Source organism: Protobothrops mucrosquamatus, unplaced genomic scaffold, assembly GCF_001527695.2.
Source record: "Protobothrops mucrosquamatus isolate PMUCROS unplaced genomic scaffold, P.Mucros_1.0 scaffold3362, whole genome shotgun sequence".
Classification (NCBI taxonomy): Eukaryota; Metazoa; Chordata; class Lepidosauria; order Squamata; family Viperidae; genus Protobothrops; species Protobothrops mucrosquamatus.
This window is the reverse complement of record NW_015389347.1, coordinates 153,850-178,646: the sequence shown is the minus strand read 5'-3', so window position 1 is coordinate 178,646 and position 24,797 is coordinate 153,850. Positions and strand designations below refer to the sequence as shown.

Below are 24,797 nucleotides of genomic sequence, written 5' to 3'. Positions count from 1 at the left end.
CCGTTCCTTCTATGCTTTAGCCTCCAGTCCCCTAATCATCTTTGTTGCTCTTCTCTGTACTCTTTCTAGAGTCTCAACATCTTTTTTACATCGTGGTGACCAAAACTGGATGCAGTATTCCAAGTGTGGCCTTACTAAGGCATTGTAAAGTGGTATTAACACTTCACGTGATCTTGATTCTGTCCCTCTGTTAATGCAGCCTAGCACTGTGTTGGCCTTTTTGGCAGCTGCAGCACACTGCTGGCTCATATTTAGGTGATTGTCCACTAGGACTCCGAGGTCCCTCTCACAGTTACTACTATTGAGCAAGGTGCCACCTATGTTGTACTTGTACATTTGGTTTTTCTTGCCTAAATGTAGAACCTTGGTTTTTTCACCATTGAATTTCATTTTGTTAGATAGTGCCCAGTGTTCAAGCCAGTGTTCAATAGTCTAGCAAAAGTGTTAACAAGAACAAAACAGCAGGCCAGACAATGACATGGGAAAGGAAAACAAAGGCCAAGATTATGCAGAATTGTTATAAAATCAGCCCGGTTACTAACTGCATGAGCAGAACCTACCTCTGCTCCTGCCACAGCGACTAGTGAAAAATACATCCAAATAACACTCCAGGGTATCAGAAGGGAAAAGTAACCACAAAATCATACCTTAGAGCATACAGGGCATACCAGCTTGGATTTGAACTGGCCTTGGAACAGGTCGACAATGAAAGAGTCATTCCTCATTTTGTGCCGCTGCCAGGCCTCTTCTGCAACAACCTAGCAGTGAATATCATAAAAGCCAGGATGAGAAACTATCTTGCCAGCTCAGAACCTTCTGTGCTCCTTCTAAGCACATTCAGCAATAATGCAACAAGCATTCACCTCATCTGGCCGTCCATCTGAGTCTACCGTTTCTGTGTAGGGTTTGTTCTGGATCCGGTTCAAATCCTCGTGGAGTCCATCCAGCAGAAAAGCCATGAACTCCTGGGCATCATGCTGGGCATAGCCCGTAAACTGGCTGGCCTTGCTGGCTACAATTGCCTGTGGAAAGATTTGGATTCATAAGCAGCCAATTGTTTCTATGGGATTTGCCAGCAGGATCATATCCTTCTCTTCCCTAAGATGGCTTAATCAGAAGTCCATGAGAGATGTGAGTTAGAGGAAGTTAAGGAATGATAACAAAATTGGAACAATTAGGGCTCCCCTTGGATTAAATGGTAATTGTGAGCCATATTTGATTCCTCCAGTCATTTTTTTTCCGTTCCTGGAATCTACACCCTCCCAACTTGCATCGTGACACTAAAATTCATCTGCAGAACACAAACACACGAAGGCCCAACTTGTGTTTTTGAAGGACACATATGGAAAACGTGTGGACATCAAACTTCTACAAGGCTCAATGCATCTATTTCCTTTAAACTGTCCAAACTCCTGTGATAACAATTCACTATTCTAAAGGCTGCAGTATGTGAAAAACACTAGAAGTCCTTTGGAAGTAAGTAAGCCAAGTGTTCCTCTGAATCCACTACTTGAGGTGTCAAGATGATGCAACTTCTCAGGGGTCATCCTTGTCTTTTCCCCCACCCGAGCACTCTATACATGGACAGAAGACATTTCTGTCAGGAATGCTTCCTAAGTGGACCCACTTCGAGATTTTGGGAGAGACTTTCCTTCTGAATCCTCCCTTTAAGTGATCAGAACAGCGCTAACACATAGGGAAGAAAAGAAATTAAAGCACGTGGGAATGGATTTAAACTGCTTTTGTTCCCAGATTTTGTTTAGTCCCAGAATAAAGTCCAACTCAAGGTATCTAGAGCAACCTTAAGCTTCTTGTTACATCCCAGAAGGCGAAATAAATGGACCTAGGGGAGTGGTTCTCAACCTGTGGGTCGAGACCCCATTTGGGGTCGATCGACCATTTCACGGGAGTCGCCAAGCAAGGCTGTCCGCCATTTTTTCCCCCTTTTCCTGCGGATGCCTTACCTCCCTTGGGCTGGGCCAGCTGGTGGTCGGCCTGCTCCGTCTCTGCCGCTTGCCAGCTGCGCCTTGGCCGGCGCAGGAGGCGGAACCACGCATGTGCGGCGCTCCCGGGCAGGGAAAGTCCTTGACTTACGACCGGTTGGGTAGTCCTTGACTTACGACCGGTGTAGTCCTCGACTTACGACCGGTTTAGTCCTCGACTTACGACCGGCTTAGTCCTCGACTTACGACCGGTTGGGGTCACGGCATTAAAAAGGTTGAGAACCACTGACCTAGGGAATACCACACAATCGGTGTGCGCTTGCACAGCAGGCCTTACCTTCAGCTTGGAAGGCTGGAAGGCATGGTGTGTACCTTTCCAGAGTGCTCGCAACAGCACCGCAAAGCCAATGGCCAGGCGCCCCCCTGTTCCCAGTGGATTGCTGTAATTAATTTCAGACTCGAAGGAGCGATCTAGGAGGCACATACAAGAGAAAGGGGTGAGCATCGGGGCACTTTCTCAAGGTCACCATCCTGAAAGATAAAAGATGAAGACTAACCAGAATATATACAGATACCCCCCCTCTCCCTCCCTAAGTTGAGATGGGTCTTACCATGAAAGTAGTCCCGCAACTCTCGGGTGTTGGAGAGAGACTGGATAACACTGTTCATAAAGCAGGTGTTACCCAGGTTCACCAGTCCTGTAAAGCCTGGTAGACACACCTTCTTATCCTCCTCTTCCTCCTCCTCTTCCACACTTTCGTTGCTGACAGGGCTGTGGGTTATTGGGGGGACCATACAGGTTGGCTTAGGCTGGGGAAAAAAAAAAGACTTTTAGCAGTCAAGGGAATAAGGTTCTATTTTATTTTTTTTGCCAAGTTCATTTCTAGACCTTGTATTCCTGGCTTGTATCGTCACCTTTTGTCCCAGGAGAAAGAGAGCCCTCTTTCACCCAAATGGGTCAAGCCCTCTTAGCCCATGAAAAACGAATTCACGCCAGGTAGTGGGTAAATGTGGCTGGTCACTGACATACAACAGGAGTGATATCTGCATACAAAGAAAATGGCTGCATCTGTCCCAAGTGCTAAAGTTGGGGATAAGAAGATGCCTCTCATCACTTAATTTTTTAAGAACCCAAGTGCAAGGCTAGATGGAACCAGTTTTGTTATTTTTCATATATTCTGAGGCTACAGGATCCCTCCACGCAGAATGAAATACAGAAGGTGGTATTGTCCCACCCCACCAAAGTAAGGCATGTCTAACAACACCACAGTGTTTTGCAATAGGGTCGCACCCACAATTCCAATTAGTTGTTTTTCCCTGCTTTCCCAAAATGCTGACCCCTGTATTTCCTCCCATTCGCCCTCCAATAGTTGGGAAATAGGACACCCCAGTACTCCTCACAAGTTCTCACCGAGGGCACGAGTGGCTCCTGTTTCACAGGCATGTGGTCTGATACTGTCCGAGCTGCTACGCTATCCAGGCCACTGTCTTCTGCTCGCGGCTTTTCCTTCTCACCTGCTCGGGCCTCTTCTTTAGTGGACAAAGGGTGCTGGTTACTCCCAGGTTGGCTTTTATCCAGAGGAGTAGGGCCGGTTGGCATGGCAACCTTTGCACCACCCACTGCACCTTAAAAATGGGGAAAAGTGGGCTTGTGGTTAGCAGCAGAAAGAACCAGAGGGGAATTATGCTGCTCACCCCAGGCTTTCGTGATATGGAGTGCCACAGAACCAATCCTTTTCCACAATGAAATGCATGCCAGACGCGATGGGGCGAAGAACATGCTCTGAGATTGAACCAAGAAAAATCCCTGCAGACTCTAAAGCAGACATGTCAAACTCGCGACGTCATGTGATGTCGCAAGATATATCGGGACAGTTTTGCCATTGCCGGCAATGGGGTGAGTGCGGCTTCCAGATGACGCGTCTGGCCGGCGGGCCGGCAGTTTGACACCCCTGCTCTAAAGTGTCAAGGTTCTTTCTCAGGTCCAATCTATAGCTGGCCATACAACGGAAACAACCCATATGGTTCTTCTCAGGGACTCCTGATCTTAATATCCTCAGCCTTAAAGATCTCTCACTCCCGAGCGATGTGTACAAGGAATTCCTACAGGGTGAGTTTTAAAAAAATCCAGGTGCAGACCTCGTGTGGCAGGAGCCTCCAGGCCCCCCCAGCGCTGGCTGTGTCGTTTCTTCAAACAAATGTTAATCCGGGCTGCAGTAAAATTATACGTACATTGATCTGGCTCTATAAGGTTCCTGCAAGGCAATTCAACAAGGGAAGCAATGAGAACATCAGACACAGCTGAACAGAACAAAGAACTTACAACTGCCCTAGGCGGTCAATAAATCCAATAAACAAACAAACAAATAAACTTCTGCATTATGGAAGAAAGGATATCAGGATTGCTGTACTTATTTCTTTATGTAGATGAGAAGCACCTTGTTTAACAGGAATAGATGCTAGAGATCTCTGGGCTGTGCGCAGTTATACATTTTCGACCAACTGAGTTTAGATTTTTTTTTAATACCGTTATTAAATTTTAAGACAAAAAAAAATAAATAAAAACTACCAAGAACTAATATCCAATAAAAAGAGCAGAAGAAAAGAGAGGACAGAGGTATAATAAAGTAAACAATAAATAAAAATACAAAAAAAAATGACAATGACTTGTTTTACAGCAAATGTAAATAAAAGATTGAACTCTTAATTTATGGTTACAACACAACATCCATTTTTGTAACCCATTAACATTAGTAATTGTTAAATCCATATATCATCAGATGATGCTCTTCCATTTTGCGCAAAAAGTCCAAAAGGGGCTTCCAGTTAGCATTAAAGTTAATCGATGCTTTTTCCCTAAGCAAGGCTTTCAATTTCGACAGTTTATTCTGAGTTTAATCCAACTGAGTTTAGATTAATAATATTGCTTCCTGAAGAGTCAGAACAATAAAAAATCAAGCGTGGGTGAATCAATAGGTTTTAGGTGGGTTAGTAATCAATGTCTGGTTCTTGTGTCTCAGAATGGAGAAGGCGATAGGCACCATTTACGAAGCAGCATCAGCCAGAATATATTATGATGGTCTCTAGAATATATTTGCAAAAGAAAATAACAACTAGTCAAGCAAAAATAATTCAAATCTTTGATACCTGAGTTTGACTTGCCACCTGAATACTGAATGAGCGCTGCAGCCTTGGTGAAGTCGAAGAAAGTTGGCATCACTGCAAAAAGTGGCATAAATTATGTATTTTGCATTCTTTCCCTGCCCAGTAACAATTCCAGTTAACTTCTGGCTGCAGTAAGGAGAGGGATGGGTCTGTCACCAGTAATCGCCATACCTTGTTTGGAACATGAGGGTAAAATCTTGCTCCCGAAAGTGTACGCTGGACATCTCCCTGTGAATCTCCTTTACGTAAACATGTACTACCATGGAATCGTTTCCTTTCTCATAGGAGTCATTCTTCACAAATGTCAGATTCACAATGGGCTCTGGTTCTAGCAAGAAAAAGATAAAGCAATAATGATAACGGAACTATCTTAAACAGAAATTTCCAGAGAAATCATCTTGTGATTCAAATTTATATGTGTGGTTGTCTCTGGGGATAGGCTGTGGAAGAAAGACGTGGTTAAACCACTGGCCAAGTTTGGAAAACACTGCATCGAGAGCTAAATTTTGCATAAATTATGACAAAATGATATAACATGATTCTGACAGGCGTGTTCCAAGAACTATGCAAAGCACTGGACCAAATTCTCCCTTCCTTCCAGTATAGACAATTGTTAAGTCCACAGGTTAGCAGCACGGCACCTGCAGATGCAGACCCTCTAGACTCCCACAAAGCAATTCTAATTCTCCAAATCAACACTAAATCAATTACTTAAAAATCAGTTTTTAAAAATGGCTGAAATCTTGCAAAGACTATATTTTGAGCATCCTTGGCTTAGCCCCCTTTCTACTACAGCTTCTGTAACTCCACTCGGTACCATAAACCTTCTAGTGAGTCATATACTTGGTACATCATGTACTATCTCCTCCTCTAATAGGCAACGTCTCCTCTCCTCTCCCTCTCTAAAAACAGAAAGCATCTCTCTTTATTGGTTGGTTGCTCAAGTATTTTAAAATCAAAGTTTAGGGACACAGGAAGTGGTTTAATTTAACAGGGTTCACACACTGCACATTTTACTTCCATAGTTTGTTGAATAAATCACAATTACCTGAATTCATGTAAGAGAAACTTAAATAAATCACATTTATATCTTAGCACAATGGCTGAATCCAGACAACACAGAGAACTTATTCTACTGACTAGTAGCAGAAAGTCTCAGAAAGGCAACTTTCTCAGGTTACTGGTGATATCAGCCATTACTGGAATCTGAAATTTTTACATAAAACAGTGTAAACAGCTCTCTAGTTCCCATTTAACAGCTAACAATTATTCCTGTTTTTCAGAATGCATGTCTATCTAGTTGTCTGGGCCCAGAGCTGACATCCATTTAAGCCAGTGGTTCTCAACCTTTTTAATGCCGCGACCCCAACCTGTCGTAAGTCGAGGACTAAACCGGTCGTAAGTCGAGGACTAAACCGGTCGTAAGTCGAGGACTAAACCGGTCGTAAGTCGAGGACTACCCAAGCGGTCGTAAGTCGAGGACTTTCCCTGCCCAGGAGCGCCACGCATGCGTGGTTCCGCCCCCTGCGCCGGCCGAGGCGTAGCTGGCAAGCGGCAGAGACGGAGCAGGCCGACCACCAGCTGGCCCAGCCCAAGGGAGGTAAGGCACCCACCAGAAAAGGGGGGAAAAATGGCGGACAAAAAAATGGCGGACAGCCTTGCTTGGCGACTCCCGTGAAATGGTCGATCGACCCCAAATGGTGTCCCGACCCACAGGTTGAGAACCACTGATTTAAGCCACTAACTCAGTTTAAACAAAGTTGGGCAATCATGGTGTACCTACATAAACATTCAGGATCTCACTTTTTACTCACCAATACTAACGGCCTCTAAAGCGTCACTGTCCTTGGACCAGACTCTCGTTTCGGGATCTCTGGGTTGCAAAGAGGAGGGGGGGCCCTCCCTGAAGGCAGGTGCAGGGTCTACCCCCTGAGAGGCTTCAAAGGAACTGGCTGGTTGAGGGATTCTCTTCTCTGGAGAGGGCCCAAGCTGGCTGGGCAAGGCATCGGGAGGAGGGGCCACAGGCTGCTGCATTTCCATGCATCCCGATTTCCTCTCCTGAACCTCAGTCTGGTAATGTAGGGAGAAATCCACAATCAGATGTAGAAGTAAGTAGGATAGAATATTTTAACTGAAATATGTCAACAGATTCTAGCACACGCATGACTCATTAGAAAATATTGCTAATCGCAGAGAACTGAAATAACCTTTAATTGGAATAAGCATGATGATGCCCCCCGTCACTGTTTCACCAATAAATGCCTCAACTTGTACCACCAAATTTCCTACTAATTGTCTTTATCTCTGACCTCCTTGTGAACTATCTTATTTTTAACTATTATTTAAGGCAGGGGTAGGCAACCTTGGCTCTTTTATGACTCATGGACTTCAACTCCCAGAATTCCTGAGCCAGCCATGCTGAGGGGAAAGGGAGAGGTTTCCAAGCTGAGCCATGCTGGCTCAGGAATTCTGGGAGTTGAAGTCCACGAGTCATAAAAGAGCCAAGGTTGCCTACCCCTGATTTAGAGCATTAGTTCTCTTTTACTCATAAGAGTTTGCTCCAGTAGGAAAATGATTTCTGACAAGCAGAAAATGATAGAATTAAAGGAATGGTTGTGTGTTCTAAAAAGTACCTATCCCTGCCTTATATTCAGATTCTTGGGCAAGTTATTTATCATTGTTTTTGCTTTTTGGGGCTGGCTGGGCCCATGGAAGCAGTAATCTAGGAATACGTCTCTTCAATCAACGGCTATATTGTACCAGCACCCATATGTTTTCAAAACCCCAAACATGCCTACTGGCTGCAAAATATCAGACAAAAGGTGGTGTAGTAGTGGCAAGGATGCTTTCTTTTGGTGGTGGTGGTGGGGGGCGCAAAAGCTGCATTTAACCTTTGAACGATAATGCTAAGGACTGGTGAGGAAAAGCCAGACCAAAAATTAAATTAAATTTATAATTCCATTAACTACATATATGTAATATGATTACTCTCTGTATATTTAATAACATTTTTCTTTCTTTCTTTCTTTCTTTCTTTCTTTCTTTCTTTCTTTCTTTCTTTCTTTCTTTCTTTCTTTCTTTCTTTCTTTCGGAGATCGTCAGCTAAGAAATTGAAATATAAATACACACAAACACACAAATAAATAAATCTCTTACCATTAGCTGAAAAGATTGGCGAGATTATAGATGAGAGAGGTCAGGATCTATCACTACTGGAAAGCCCCCCCCCCCAAACAAAATCCTACCCTCACTCTACCCCCATCCTGGAAGAAAGTAATTGTAAACCTCTTCAATACTGTTGCCAGGTTCTGTGACATCAGCAAGAGTCAGGCATAACTCCAGAGACACTTCACCTGGTATCACCCCTGAAAATTACAAATCAACAGCAATTTCTAAATGGACCCTGGAAATCGCACCCAATGTTTTGAGATGACATGTAGAGGCTTCAGTTGTTCATCCAGGGAATTAAAATCAAATACCCAGGAATATTTTTTTTATATATTTGTCTTATTTGTTTTCCTTTGATGGAACTATAAAAACCACATCTACTACTACTCTCTTAAGCAGAGCTGCAGAATAGTAAAGATTATATAAAGCCTATCCTAATAAGCAGGGATGATAAAACTTCCCAGAGCAATTAAAAATGTTGAAGCGAGGAAGCCAGCTTGAAATTTTCTTCAAGATTAAATAGAAAATCTGGGCTACAGTAATTTCCAGTCCATATTCTTCCAATGTAAAAAGAAGTCTTGTTGGCAGAAGAGCTATGAAACGTGCCAATAGCCCAGCAGTATTTCTCAAAGTTGAGCAACAATAACAACCTAAATCCACTGTGAGATGTTGGTTTGCAGGTTTAATACGTATCCCAATTTTTTCCCTGCTAGAGGAAGCCATTTCCTCTGACATCAGGAATTCTTGATGTCTCTTTTGATGTATGGGAAAGGTCAAGGATAAACTTTTGATCTCAACCTTGAGTCAAAAGACAGTATAACTCACCCCTTGTTTCTTACCTTTAGGTCCAACTGGGCAGCCCCCTCAGCAACTCGATCCGTCCTTTGGCTGTCAATTTTTCCAGATAGCCCAGCGTCCCCCATGCTTCTGCTGTTCCTTTCCTCCTCAGACAAGCTGGCTTTGATACACGCTGCCTTGGTACCAGATCCAGTTGGCAGTCCTGGGTGGATAGGGTTCCTCCCTCCTACAGTGTCATTTTTCCCCAAAATTCGCTTTGGGTTAGAAGGGTCTCGTTTGCTTCTGATTCGCTCCACAGCACTGTCAAGCTGGGGTTCTGCAGAACTTTCCCCAGCAGAAAGGGCCTTCTCTTTGCCATTCTCCTTACACGCCATTCTCTTTGGATGTTCTCTTGAACCTTCTTTGTAGCGTTTCTGGGGCATTCAATCAAATCCAAGACAAATATGGTGAATAAGCAACACGTTCCTATCAGATTAAGTTCATCATTCTTACACGAAACATATAAATGCCAGCAAAGCAGAGAATGGCTATAGAGACCACTGAACCTGAAAGCAAGTGATGGATCTCTAGAGCAGGGGTGTCAAACTCAATTTCACTGAGGGCCGCATCAGCATTGTGGTTGCCCTCAGGGGGCCGGGTGAGTGAGGCCAGGGTGGGTGTGGCCTACTGGGTGGGTGTGGATGGAGTGGGTGTAGCCTACTGGGTGGGCATGGCCAGCTCTACATTGTTCGCGTCAAGGGTGCATGTGGGGGCCTGGGCAGGAGTGGGATAGATCTGAGGGTCTCTGGCAGAAGGGGGTGGGACTGGGACAAGCGCCATGGCATGGCCCATTTCTTCATTCCTCACAAAGGGTGACACCTCCCCAGCATGCACCCAGGGGGCAGGGCCGACACGGCAGGGGCTGGTTCCTCGCTGGTTCCAGACGACCTTGTGGAGCTAAGACTGAAAGCGTTTCAGCATAGATGGCCACCACAAAATTGTACATTGGCTCCCGGCTGGCCTGGGCCAGGGCCAAGGCAGCGGGGGCCGTTCCCTCACTGTTTCCAGGATGGCTTCGCGGGCCACATGAAACCACTTTGCGGGCCGCATCCGGCCCCCGGGTCTTGTGTTTGATATGTCTGCTCTTGAGGGAGAAGATGGCCAAGGGGGCGTTTCGACCCAATCTTGCTAGAGTTCAAGGTCTCAGGAAAACATGAAGAAAATGCCACAAATGGGACAAAGCTTACCGAAAGTGAAGCCCAGTTGTGCAAAGGGATCTTCTTTGGCAGCACCAACTGCAAGATATTGCTTTTCTTGAACTGGACTTTGGTGCAGGAACTTTCTATCTCCTCATAAAACTCACAGCTCCACTGACGGCCATCTAAGGGAAGAGACAGGGCGTAAGTTTCTTCTTTGGTGGTTAAGGAATAAGGAACACGTACCATAGCACTGCACCACTGCAATTGGCAATTGGCTAGCTGACCTGATGAGATGCTGTACGAAATCACACTTATTCTGAAATAAATAGGATGGTGCCTTGCTCTCCTTGTGAAATACAAGCTTTAAAACCTTTCTCCATTGCATCATTTTACGTTAGAAAAGAACCTCTACACAGACACTTCCCTGCTATATTATGGCAAACACCATTTATTTATATTGTAAGGGAGTGAGAGGTTAACTGGAACTTCTGAAGAACAGTAACAATTGAGCCAAGTAACTTTTGTTCCTTGAACATCGACAAATTGTTACTTTCTGTGTGCTGAATATGTTTTAATGGCAAAAATAGTGAGCATATGAAGGCTTATTTTTTGTGTCTCAACAGCATACTGTTTTAATGAATGAAAATCTAAGCTTCCCGGGAGCCTGCTAGCTGCTAGATTACATAAAGAAGCTGTGCTTTGTTCTTCAAATCGTGAACGATCATAATTTTCTAGAATGCTTGATGATTACTACATCTCAACTTCTTCCAGAGACTTTAGAATGTCTGATCTTTATTTGCTATGATGGATTTTTTTTTTTTAAAAAAAGGTGTTTTTTGAGGATTCAGCTATGAAACAGCAGCTAAAAAGACTAAAATACTTTTTATGTCTAAGATTTTAATTTTAAAGATACTTAAGAATAAGATGAGATACAATAAAGCCTTGATTTCTCATCACTCCAGTTTTTTCTGCACCAAAAAAGGATTTTTTTTTTAATTTGAGGTTTTCTTCTTTGACAAGCTGAGGATTGTTACTATCTTTTGAATCATGAGGAAAAAGACAAAGTAAACGGGGCCAAAATAAAAACTGCATTTAAATTAAATTACAGTTAATATAAACACTTTATCGTACTTCAGACACATTATACAAAGAAATCTATAATGATGGGAAAGGTGAAAAGAAAGAGAAGAGGGTGACCAATGACAAATACATGAATTCAATGACAGTAGTGATGGGTGCATCATTAGAAGATCTGAAGAACCAGACTGGAACAGATTCTCCTGGAGAAAATCTATCTAGGTGGTTGCTAAAAACCAATAGCAACCTGATGGCATATAATCAATCAACCCATATAAGTAATTTTCATTTCCTTCTTCTGTCACATTAAAAGTCACAAGTTGGCTGCAACTGCAGGTTTCAGAGAGCAGATGGAGCCCAAGGGCTTCGGGTTATATGCCGCTGTTCTAGCCAAATGGAAAATTCCTTCAATATCCCTGGCACATATATAGTGGTACCTCGGTACTCATCTTTAATTGGTTCCGGGAGGCGCGATGAGCATCAAAAATGATGAGTGCCAAACAATTTTTTCCATAGGGAATAATGAAGTGAATCATAAGGCAGCCGACACTGACAAGTTCTAGCTTGTGCACTGAGTACCAAACAAATAATGAGTACTGGAACAAAAATTTTACGTCAAAATGCACTGAGTACCAAATTCGATGAGTTTCAAAGCAGTGACTCTAGGTACTCTCAATCCACTTTACAGAGCTTTTTGTATAAAGAATATTATTTAGAAAAGTTGTAAAAGCTCCTTTTCACAATTGCTTATTTTCCTTGACAATATATTTCCTGCTTATTCACTTAGTTTTCATAACTCATTAATATCTAAAGTCATACATTGCCGGGAGAGCTAGGCCAGGGGTAGGCAACCTTGGCTCTTTTATGACTCGTGGACTTCAACTCCCAGAATTCCTGAGCCAGCCAGGAGTTGAAGTACACGAGTCATAAAAGAGCCAAGGTTGCCTACCCCTGAGCTAGTGATGGCCTTTTTATCTGTAGGAGAGTTGGGACTCCCAAATTCTTGGCATGACCCATATCAAGTGCATTAAGCTGCTCTCCCATTTTGCCCTCTTTGGGAAAGGTTTTTTTTTTTTAATTTATTTATTGCTGCTGTTGACCAGAAATGAATTTTAAAAGTTAACTTTTTTTAAAGGAGAAACTATTTCTTCTTTGCATGCTAATTAAGAACTCCATGAATAAGGAAGGAAAGTCTGCATTAATACCAGGTAACTTGATGACACAACTGGTGTCTGTGAAAGACGAATCCACTTCTTCCACTTTTGGGTTCCTGCTGCCCAAATTCAGTTTCACAATAACCTCATCAGCATTCTGCTTCCACTCCAGCTGCAGGTCTAGGAAACAGACAAATGTCAATTTCTCATCTGTGAGTGATAAGTAACAGCTAACTTCCCAAAAAGGGGGCAATGGAACACAAAACAGACTAGAGATAGTTAGTAACAGGGTACACAAGGTGCATTTTGATCAATAATTAATGCAGAAAAATCATTGCCACACAGAATGCTGTAATGGCAATTACATAAACATTGCAGAAAAAGTCAAAGCCAATGTTCATTAACAGTATATTAATTTATTGGAATTATTGCAACTCAACAGTCAAGTGACCCTTGTGAATCTTTGCAGCCCATCTCACAGAACAGCTACAAACATTCCTAGTTTTGTCTCATATATGACTAGCTACTGGGCATGGTTATGCCTTTAGGTGGCTTTTCTAGGAATCACTGCAATAACAGCAAATACTACCCCCTTTGTGCCAGAGCACACGATAGGTTTCTAGTCATGTTGACTTTGCCTTTCCAGTCTCCAATGCCCTCCTAAGTGAAAAGGGCTGCTAGAGGTCAACACCAGACAGGACTCTGGGGTTATGGAAATCATGTACGTGAAACACTTCAAACACAAAATACTAAATATTTACTTAGGCATTGGCTCAAATCATGTGAAGATGGAATCTGTCAAGAAAGTGTGGCATCCTGGTTCGATCACACCCAAACTTTGATACGGAAAAAGATAGAGATCCCCTCAATAATATCGTATAGGAAATAATTCATGGTTGAGAAAGCAGAAGATGCAGGTTCTTTTGTGCATTCGTGTCCCCTTGCCCTTAGCTCAGTGGTTCTCAATCTGTGGGTTGGGACCCCATTTGGGGTCGATCGACCATTTCACGGGGGTCGCCAAGCAAGGCTGTCCGCCATTTTTTTTTGTCCGCCATTTTTTCCCCCTTTTCCGGCGGGTGCCTTACTTCCCTTGGGCTGGGCCAGCTGATGGTCGGCCTGCTCCGTCTCTGCCGCTTGCCAGCTACGCCTCGGCCGGCGCAGGGGGCGGAACCGTGCATGTGCGGCGCTCCTGGGCAGGGAAAGTCCTTGACTTACGACCGGTTGGGTAGTCCTCGACTTACGACCGGTTTAGTCCTCGACTTACGACCGGTTTAGTCCTCGACTTACGACCGGTTTAGTCCTCGACTTACGACCGGTTGGGGTCGCGGCATTAAAAAGGTTGAGAACCACTGCCTTAGCTGGTCTTAGAACATGCTTTCCATAGCTCATGAGAACCAGTAATAGCAACATCCCCATCTTAATCAAGCAGGAACAAATTTTATTTTTATGACTACAAATCCCCATTTCTTTTTCATGCATCTTTTAGAGCTTGCCAGCCTATTAATCTTTTAGAGCAGGGGTCCCCAACCCCCTGTCCATGGACAGGTACCGGGCTGCAGCATGCCAACAACCGGTCCGCATAAACAAGCAAAGCCCCATCCATGGGATGCAAGCAGCACACAAAACCATGCACACTCCGGTCCCGTGGAAAAACCTTTCTCCATGGAACCGGTCCCTGGTGCCCAAATGGTTGGGGACCTCTGTTCTAGGGTTTGTTAGGGAATTAATACTTATGTCAGAGAAATAAGGCGACGTTAAGACAATACATGAAAACAAAGTACAGTAGGTGGCTTGAGCTTCATTTAGTTATGCATTCTTCTGACTTACCCGCCACAGATTCCCTGTGCCAAAGGGGCTCTACCAGATTCAGGCTAGCAAAAGGCTCTGGTGATCAAACAAATACAGAGATGTGCTGTTTTGCTACGAACCATGCAAACAAAGGATTTTTCTGCTTCTAACTTTGAAACGGGGCATTCGTACATTACAATTTACATTTTAACCAGAATACTTTCCTAGAACTATCCATTGCTGCCTGAATGAGGGACCTACACCAATCAAAAGAGAGGTAAAGAAAGCAACTCAGAGAAAAATTTAACAAGCCAGACAAGAGTTAAAACAGGGGTGAAGACTCTGTGGTCTTCCCATTTGTTGTGGACTGAATGGATCATCAGTCCCAGGGATACAAGTAGTCCTTGACTTAACAACCGATCAAGCTACCCAGACCTGGTTTTGAAGTTCTGACATTCACCCTCCCCATTGTCATGCATTTGCAGCTGATGCAGTGTCCCGCAGTCATGTGACCGTGTTTTACAGCAATTTTGCTGAAAACCAGAAGTTATTTCTGGTTTTTGGCAAAACGGCAGCATAGTAAACTATGAGTTTGTCATCTCATTCATTTAACGACTGCTGCAAAAAAGCTTGCAAAATTTACTACCTTCGTGACATATAACTGTAATGGGCAGACTCCGTTACAGGCACATGTCGAGGACTACTTGTACAGTTAATGAGGAGTGATGCTACCGGTAGGAGTTTTAATCCAGCCTTGTGTGGAAGGCCCCATTTCTGCCTTAAGGAATTTTCACGTTCACTGGTTAGCTGACCTACAGCAACAAATGTTAGGTTTCGTGTCACGTTATAAAATCAACACCTTGACGGAATAATTTAGCCTCGCCTCCCTCTTAATCACTGCCCAGTTACAACGAATGCACGGAAAGTGTCTGCACCATGATAAAAAGATACACTTTGAAACAGGTCTCGCTGGGTGGCTGATACAAGCATTATGGAGATCACAGAGCAGGCTTGGTTAGCAGGGCTGTACCAGTAACTCCTGCTTCCTCTGCAATTATTCCACCATCCTGCTAAAAGTTGCAGTCTCATAAAGAGCACAGGCAGTGCAGAGCTAGTACAATCACTCACCTGTTTCTTTCATCACATAGCTGTGAAGGAAGGCCACAAAGAGCAAAGTGGACGACTGTACATTTAGTCTACCTAATATATTCTTCCATACTTGCAATGTTTATAAATAACAATATTCTGTTCATAAGAGTAACGCTTCCTTCCTCACAATGGTTGTATCAACTGAACAGGAATCCAACTTTCATTTTAAAACATTCATCAAGTCCATGAGTATAAAATTAAGCTTAAAAAGGTAAACTTTCCACCCTGATCCTAATCCAGGGCTTTTCAACCTTTTCACCCATTGTACCACTTTTAGGGTATGGCAACATCCGAGTACCACCAGTCGCCTAGCAAGGTGTCAAAAACTTGATAAAGTACAGGTAGTCCTCGACTTACAACAGTTCACTTAGTGACTGTTCGAAGTTACAATGGCACTGAAAAAAGTGCCCCCCAAGGCACAGCCGAGCAAGACACCTGCCTGCCCGCCCGGTGGTGCTCTTCCTACTGTCTGAGGTTTTCATTGTTGTGAGCATTTCTGTTGAGGATTGGCAGCGGGAGTGGGGTGGGGGGTGTTTGGTTTTTATTCCCCCGTCTGCTGGGTGGTTGCAGCAGGTTTTGGTCACATGACATGACCCTGGGACACTGTGACCGTCATAAATATGAATCAGTTGCCAAGCATCTGAATGTAAATCACAAGACCCTGGAGATGCTGCAACGTTCCAGCTGATTGGCACTTCTTCTGGGCTCAGCAGAAGCGCCAGGATCAGTGCCGAGTTCTAGCTGATCGGTGCTTCTTCAGGGCTCAGCAGAAGCACCAGGATCAGTGCCGAGCTCTAGCTGGAGCCGGGTGCTGATCCTGGCGCTTCTGCTGAGCCCTGACAGCCCAGCAGCTCCAGCCATCTCTCGCTCAGGCTTGTGTGGTGCTGCCACAGGTTCAGCTCATTCCCCTACCCCAGTGGTGGCGAACCTATGGCGCGGGTGCCAGAGGCGGCACTCAGAGCCCTCTCTGTGGGCACGCGCACCGTCGCCCCAGTCCTAGGCCTTCAGCTGGGTTTTATAAAACCTTTTCGCTTTAGGCCTCCGCTGCCATGTGCAAAAAAAAAAAAAGGTTCAATCAATCAGACAATTTCAACTTCTCGCGGGGAAAAAAAAGATCTTGCAAAATTGGAATTGATTGATTGTCCCACCCAGTCTGCTGTTACTACCACAGCCATGCCCAGCCAATGGGCCACGCCCAGCCAATTGGCCACACCCACCCGGCACCCGACCATGCATAAGTGGGTTTTGGGTTGCAGTTTGGGCACTGGGTCTCTAAAAGGTTCGCCATCGCTGCCCTACCCCACTACTTTTCTAGGATGGTCGCGTACCACCTGCCAGGTGCCAATGTACCACAGGTGGTACCCGTACCACTGGTTGAAAAGCCCTGTCGTAATCATCCTGGACTAGATTTCTCTTCATCTTTCTGCAAACCCACTATCCTGCCTAAGGTCCTAAACGTACTCTTTTTGCCTACTTGAGAGTATCAATAACATTTTTTTCCCAAGGCCACAGTGATGGTTTGTACACACCTTACTAAGCCATGTTTGTCAATCATGATTAGTGAATAAATTACAATTAGCTGGTTTTATACATTACACAGGGAAAAAAATAAAAATACATTATGGCTTGGTGTGCCACTTTCACTTGTACAGCTGCAATCCCTGAAGACTTATTTTCTCTCTCACAACCTTTCGCCACATTGTTCGTATCCTATTTCACCGTCCGCTCTGTATTTCCAGGATTAAAATCTATTTCCCATTTAGCAGCGGAAGGGAAGCAGCAGAAAAAAATAGCACAGAGTTGTGAGCTGCAGACGCCAAAGCCCATCTGTAATCTTATTTGATGGACTTTCTCCGCATTAGCTTTACTAGATAACCCAGAGTTCTAACACCGATTCGGAAGAAACATTTGTGAACCCATTTTCCATGACTATTTATAGCTCTATGTTTGTCCTTACTGACTTCCTTTCCAAACTAAAAATCTCCAACTGCTATAAAATTTCTTTTATGCAGAAAAAAGTATTGTCAAAATCTACCAAGCTAAAAGCAAACTACCTTTGTGGCTAAATGCCCACCTATTCATTCATAGTAAGAGCCAAGAGGCTGTGGAACAGAGAATCCTCTGTATCTGCTACATGTTTTCTGAATGTCCGTAGTGCACCAGGAAGTGAAATCCATTAGATTCTACTTACTTTGATGCAAAATAAAAAATAACTGTTTGATGCCTGCTAACCTCGCCTGTTTCTTACCCAAAATTGCTCTAAATTGTGCATTTCCCTACGTAGTATCCAATACCTTCCTTGGCAAATTTCCTGAATCTTGCTATGTTTTGAAAAAAAAGATTGAATTAAAATGAATAATTATGACGATAACATGCTGTGACACTAGCTCAAGCAAAATGTCTATTTCCAATAATGCTTTGTGCCCTTAAAAATATTCTTATGAAATGGTGGTGTGGTGCACAGCTTTATTTGGAAGTGCATCCCTCCCTCACCACTGCCCAAAACAAAATGCAAAAACAAACCAAGATGGAGAAAAACATTCATGTGTAGTAGGGAACAGCCTCACTAGCCTGCTTGCAAATCTTTCTTCCAAATTAACTTTCATAGGGAAGAGGGTATTTGTAGGGTTGTTGTTGTTTTTTTGACAAATACAGCATCCAACTTCACTTTTTTGAGAAAAGGAAACAACATGCTTGGATTTTTCATAATAACTGTGACCTGCTTCAGACCTTGTGCTAAGTCAGGATTTTTTTTACCAGTTCATTAAGGAACTGAAAACAGTCTGGTTTGCAAGTGTGAAATCATAATAGGCGGCTCATGTGTCACACTAAGATAAAACACATGAATTCCATTGCAACTTTGTTTTATACATGTGCAAAAGTAATAGTGATATCCGAGGAATGAAAAGGAAAACTATTCTTCCCAGCCCTGATCACTAGGTACTCTTGTATTTTCTGAGCCATTGGCTCTATATCAGTGGTTCTCAACCTGTGGGTCGGGACCCCATTTGGGGTCGATCGACCATTTCATGGGGGTCGCCAAGCAAGGCTGTCCGCCATTTTTTTGTCCACCATTTTTTTGTCCGCCATTTTTTTCCCCTTTTCCAGCGGGTGCCTTACCTCCCTTGGGTTGGGCCAGCTGGTGGTTGGCCTGCTCCGTCTCTGCCGCTTGGCAGCTACGCCTCGGCCGGCGCAGGGGGTGGAACCACGCATGCGCGGCGCTCCCAGGCAGGGAAAGTCCTTGACTTACAACCGGTTGGGTAGTCCTTGACTTACGACCGATTTAGTCCTTGACTTACGACCGGTTTAGTCCTCGACTTACGACCGGTTGGGGTCACGGCATTAAAAAGGTTGAGAACCACTGCTCTATATGATCAATACCAGCAAACAGCCCTCCCTCCTTCCTTTTTGGCTACCCATCTCATGCAATGGGACTCTGGATGGCATACAAAACAACCATAAAAACAATTTAAAAAAAGAATTATTGCAAAAGGCTAAGATGGAGCATCAGATTATAAAGAATAGGGCCATCTAATCAAATGACCATTCCCATGCAATCCCCAGGACTGTTGACGCAACCAAGTTTTAAGGGATTTCCGGAAGGCCGACAGACGGGGCTAATATCACCTTAGGGGAGATGATATTCCACAGGGCTATGCCACGGCAGGAAAGGCTCATCTGCTGGGTTCCTGTCAGATGTAACTCCTTCACAGGCAGGACCCACAACACATCTGTTCTGCTGAAGCTGATGGGGTGGCCAGATGTAACCAGGAAGAAGTGTTCCTCAAATAACCCGGCCCCATGTCACGAAGGGCTTTGAAAGTCAAAACCAGAACCCTCAATTGACCCAGAAGCAAACTGGTGACCAATGTAGGTCGCAAAACAAAGATGTAACATGTGCTGCTCTAGGGACGTACATAACTGCCTGCACCACTGCATTTTGCGGAAACGTCTGAATACTCTTCAAGGGCAGCCTTACGTACAACCTATTACAGTAGTCCATCCAGGAAGTGACCAGAGTACGAGTTGCCTTGAGCACAGCTTCCTGATCCACAAATGGGTGCAACTACCACATGCTTTTTGAGCAGGACCCCCAAAATGCACCCCAGGTCTGTATGGGGCAGTGCAACCCATCCAATACCAAGATGGCAGAGTCTCAGAACCTTAACCCAAAATCCAGAGCCACTCAGTCTTGCCAGGGTTTAGTTAAATCTTGTTGTTCCCCCATTGAAGGCATGGCAATAAGACATCAACAGCAACCCAAAGGTGTGTTTTTTTCCCAAAAGGCAACTGGACTGTCTTTGTTTTTTCCATGAAGATGTTTTGCTTCTCATCCAAGAAGCTTCTTCAGTTCTTGGGTGAGAAGTGAAATGTCTTTAAAGAAAAAAACAGTTGCCTCTGAGACAGCCATGATCTGGATCAGTGTTTCTCAACCTTGGCAACTTTACGATGTGTGGACTTCAACTCCCAAAATTCTCCAGCTAGCAATGCTAGCTGGAGAATTCTGGGAGTTGAAGTCCACACAGCGTAAAGTTGCCAAGGTTGAGAAACACTGATCTAGATGATTGAGAATCTCCACAGACAACAGCAACGTTTAATTTGCCAAGGGCAGACGCATAACTGTATTTCATCAGCATAGTGATGATGCCTCAGACCATGGAGATGGGTGAGCTTACCAGGCAATTTCTTTAGATGTTGGAAAGGAGAGATCACCAAACCGTGTGGAACCCCACCCAGCAGAGCTGAGGGCAGGATCTTTCCTCCCCAATCACCACTAATATCAACCCCAGAGAAAGGAGAAGAATCAGCGCAACAGTGCGCCACAAATCCCCATCCCTGGATCCAATCCAGGATATCATGGTCGTTTATATCAAAGGCTTCTGAGAAGTCCAGAGTTAAGACGGATGCATTACCACCATCCTGCTCCTGCCAAAGGTCATCCAAAAGATGTGACCAATTCCATTTCCGTCCCTTATCCATCCCTCAATCCAGACTAAAAGGAGTCGGTTTCATTCTGCATTCTTTGAACATATTGTGTGACCATCTTTTCCAGCATCTTCCCTAAAAAGGGAAAGGTTTGATACTAGAACAAAAGTTGTCCAGCATAGTGGGATCCAGGGGTAGCTTCTTGAAGAGGGGCAAACCAAGGCCTCCTTCAGAGGCAAAGAAACAAATCCCCCAACCAAGGAATTCACTACCAGTAGAACCCCCTGGCATGATAGTCCCTGGGCAGTTTTAATTAGTCAGGAGGGGCATGGGTCAAAAGAGCAGGTGGCCAAGCTCAATCATGATGACCCCATCTATTTTCTCAAGCTTGACAGCTCAACTGTTCTCAGATAAACAGGGCAAGAGTCTGCCTCAGATACTCCCTAGGTCAGTGATGGCGAACCTTTTAGAGACCAAGTGCCCCAAAACCACCCTGCCCCCGCCCTGCCCGCCCCGCCTGCCCTCAGGGCCACCCACTGCCTCCACGGGCCACCGCAGATCGCCCAGGCGGCCCAGCAGCGCCATAGTGGCCACACCCTCCCCCTGTGCCCTGCAGCAGCATCTGAGCATGACAGAGCGCGAGGGCAGAGTCTTGTCCCTGCTACTCGGTTGCCATGTCCTTGGCTGCGCTGCTCTGCGAGGGCCGCGCCCGGGAGCAACTCTCCTCCAGGGGGCTGCTGGTGAGGAGGGGCCGCGGGGGGAGGCAGGGCTGGGGTGACAGCACGTGTGCCCACAGAGAGGGCTCCGAGTGCCGCCTCTGGCACGCGTGCCATAGGTTTGCCACCATTGCCCTAGGTGCTGCAACAAGAGCAATGTCCAACTGCAATGGAATTTGGATGATTTTATTTGACAGAAGCTGAGCAAATTCTTCTGCACGACCCTGCAAGGGGGTCTCTGAGCCCCCTCCATCCAAGAAACAGGCTTCCAGGATGCCTATCTGCAGATGCAATAAGGGCACAGATGTTTTATTACTTTGGTGCCCTTGCCATCACCAGGTAGGTCTTAATAATGGCTCTTACCCGTGTTGGGTCACACTTGTCCCTTGTTTTCCTGCGAACGACAGGATCCACAAGAGGAGAGAGGATGCATAGGCATGATCCTGTCTAAAGACTCAACAGCCCTCCAATTCCAAATAGCAAACAAGGCCTCAGATGCAGCGTGTAGCAAACCTCTGAAACCCCTCAGGGTCCATCAGTGCTGAGGGCGGTCTGATCTGCCTCCTTCAAGGCACATGTGACCATGACAAAGGGGGTCACTAAGAGTTCCCCCATTCCAGATCATATTGCCATTGCTTGGACAGGAAATCAGACCACACCTGTGATGGGCTCTGGATGATCTGGGACAGGCCCATGGTTGTGATGGCAGTCACGAAGTCCTGAGCTACCTATGACCACAAGCTTAAAGAAGGTCGATTAAAGTCCCTAGAAATCTGGGGAACTAGCAACAATCTCAGCTGACTCCAAGAGGCCAGTTTAATGAACAAGGTCTCACATTCGGCAACCTGTGGAGCAGCCCTTGATAGCCTGAAGAGACTCTTTGATGACAATCAATATCACTCCTTGCCAGGAGTCTTGGTTGATGCCATACCAGAACCCCAGCTGGGCACATTATAGAAAGGGCCAACCCCTCCCTTTCAGTCAGGTCTCAGTAATACAAGCCACTAAATTTATAAATGCAGTAATAGATACCTACGGCTTAAATCTGTACCTTTCTTTGAGTCACTGCCAGCCGGTTTCTCGCCTTCCTTACTTTCTTGATTGGCCCGATCCTTTTGCTTCTTCTTATTAGTTGCATCGTCCATTCCCCGAGCTGTTCTCCTCTGACCAGGGACACTGGCACTGCTGGACATTTTCAGCCGTTTGGAAGAGACAAACAGCCCACCGGGGTCGGTGACAGACTCTGGGTCAGGGGTGCGGCGTTTTCTTCCCGAGCCAGCTATCTTGGCGACTCTTTGTGGTCAATCTCTCTGGCAAGGAACAAATGCCTGGAGACATATGGAAGGATTGTCAGATTAGTATGGCAAATTTAAAAAGGGCAAAAATCCTGAGCAAGTAGAAGCTATACTGAGTTTATTAAAAAAAAAAAAAAAAACATAAGCAGGGTACCAGTGGATCAAACCCCTCGCCCCTCTAGTCCAGCAGTGGCCAGGTAACAGCATCTGGAAATTCACTAGTCTCCCAGTAAATGGCTTTCAGAAGCAGTTCCTCTGCCATCAGAACTAGTAGCCATTGGTACTCTATTTGATGCTACACATTCTAACGGCTTCCAGATTGGTTTATGCTCAAAATTGGAGGAATAAGGGAACTCCAACGGAAGAAGAAATCCTGTATAAAATTTTATCATGTGCAGAGATGGACAGGCTTACAATGGCTATGAAAGATAAGACAGAACTGGAATATTTTGAAATCTGGGACAAATTTTACCGCTGGTATGAATCAAGGAGAACCGCTCGGATCTTAAGCTAACGATAGGATTGAAACATACATANACATACATATAATTGTACATATAATTGTATATATAATTGTATTGTGTAGAAGAATGAGGTTTATATAGAGGTTAAGGATGATGTATTAAGTTTTTGTATCACGAGAAACAAATTGTTAGGAATATTTACTCTGGAATGCCACGTATGTCCATTTTTGTTTTAATTGTATTATAAATAAAAAACTTTAAAAAAAAAAAAAGAACTAGTAGCCATTGATAACCATGACTTCCATGAATTTGTCCAACCTTTTTTTTTTTTTAAGCCACCCAAGCTGGCAGCCAGCAGCACATCTCATGGTAAGAACATTCCAAAATTTGTTAGGCATTGTCTTAGAAAATGTTTCCTTTTGGCTGCCCAAATTATTCCAGGATTCACTTTCATTGGGTGACCTCTGGTTCTGGTGCTTTGGGCAGGGGAGAAATAGCTGTTCCTTGTCCATTTTATTCACATCATGCATAACCTCAGTCACGTCCTCTCTTATTCACCTTCTTCTAGTCTAAAAATCATTCAAATGCCACAACTTTTCTTCATAGGTAAGCTATTCTAAGTCCCTTGGTCATCTTGGTTGCCCTTCTCTGAACCTATGTTCTTTTTGAGCTACCAAAACTGCACAGAAATGGACAATGTGATCCACAACTACAGCAAGCTTTTAACAGAAACCAAAGCATAATGCTTATGCTTGGGTTTTGAAGCTACTAAGCGGTAAGGACAATACTCCTTAAGGAAGGCAATTATTTTAGGCCTTAGCTTGATTTAGAAATAATTGCAAAAGAATAGCACTTTGCGATGAAAATTTTGGCAGAGTATGACTACAGCCCCCACAAAAAGCAGTCAACATAGAAAACCATCTTAAGAGAGAGTGCAATAGGACAAATGGGTGCCTCAGCCGTCATGGGCCAATTTGCTGTCATCTGATATCTTTCCATTATAGTATTAAACTCAGAGCAGCTGAATGCAAGTTAATTTCTACACTGGGCATTGTTGTTATGAATGGGAGCAGAAGCTGGCTAAAATACACAGACAGACAGACAGACAGACACACACATGCCTCACAAAAAGTCCTTGATGTCTTTCTATTTATAGCAATCCCCTATTTTCCTCCCATTGTAGAACATATTTAATATGTTAGCTACACCTTAAATATGCATCAACTTGAGACTGAACCACGTCATAAATATCTCTCAAGCAGTACCCAGAGAATCTCAGCTTGCTAAGGTGGGCAATGCAGACTTCTTGCTAAGCTCCAGGCAGACACTTGTCTAGCCCCATTCCTTGTCAGTAGAGTGCAGGTATCCTTTTAGAACAGTGGTTCTCAACCTTTTTAATGCCACGACCCCCAACCGGTCGTAAGTTGAGGACTAAACTGGTCGTAAGTTGAGGACTAAACCGGTCGTAAGTCGAGGACTAAACCGGTCGTAAGTTGAGGACTAAACCGGTCGTAAGTCGAGGACTAAACCGGTCGTAAGCCGAGGACTAAACCGGTCATAAGCCGAGGACTAAACCGGTTGTAAGTCGAGGACTACCCAACCGGTCGTAAGTCGAGGACTTTCCCTGCCCGGGAGCGCCACACATGCGTGGTTCCGCCCCCTGCGCCGGCTGAGGCGTAGCTGGCAAGCGGCAGAGACGGAGCAGGCCGACCACCAGCTGGCCCAGGCCAAGGGAGGTAAGGCACCCGCCGGAAAAGGGGGAAAAATGGCGGACAGCCTTGCTTGGTGACCCCCATGAAATGGTCGATCGACCCCAAATGGGTTGAGAACCGCTGTTGAGAACCCATAGGTTGAGAACCGCTGTTTTAGAAAGCACAGGAATCTATTTGTCAAATGTCACTTTCAATTTCAATCTCCAGCATTTGTTCAGAACAAAGAGAAAAGAACAAGTTGCTATGTGATGAACTCAAAATAAT

General features: G+C 44.6%; 1 protein-coding gene across 1 annotated transcript in view; it reads right to left on the bottom strand.

Annotated features, from left to right (window-relative positions):
- The window catches only part of USP19 (ubiquitin specific peptidase 19), a gene marked incomplete at its 3' end in the record, with an annotated part of 26,550 nt that extends 4,280 nt beyond the window's left edge, over positions 1 to 22,270 (bottom strand). The window contains exons 1-14 of the mRNA XM_029286341.1: positions 22,114 to 22,270; positions 14,311 to 14,367; positions 12,535 to 12,663; positions 10,301 to 10,434; positions 9,116 to 9,487; positions 6,923 to 7,178; positions 5,280 to 5,436; positions 5,091 to 5,162; positions 4,083 to 4,198; positions 3,355 to 3,569; positions 2,555 to 2,753; positions 2,281 to 2,414; positions 864 to 1,022; positions 648 to 758 (exon numbers count right to left, since the gene is read on the bottom strand). Of these exons, the coding sequence (XP_029142174.1) occupies positions 648 to 758; positions 864 to 1,022; positions 2,281 to 2,414; positions 2,555 to 2,753; positions 3,355 to 3,569; positions 4,083 to 4,198; positions 5,091 to 5,162; positions 5,280 to 5,436; positions 6,923 to 7,178; positions 9,116 to 9,487; positions 10,301 to 10,434; positions 12,535 to 12,663; positions 14,311 to 14,367; positions 22,114 to 22,255 (2,253 nt within the window). The remainder of the gene's footprint in view (positions 1 to 647; positions 759 to 863; positions 1,023 to 2,280; positions 2,415 to 2,554; positions 2,754 to 3,354; positions 3,570 to 4,082; positions 4,199 to 5,090; positions 5,163 to 5,279; positions 5,437 to 6,922; positions 7,179 to 9,115; positions 9,488 to 10,300; positions 10,435 to 12,534; positions 12,664 to 14,310; positions 14,368 to 22,113) is intronic.
- Positions 22,271 to 24,797: the final 2,527 nt, after the last annotated feature.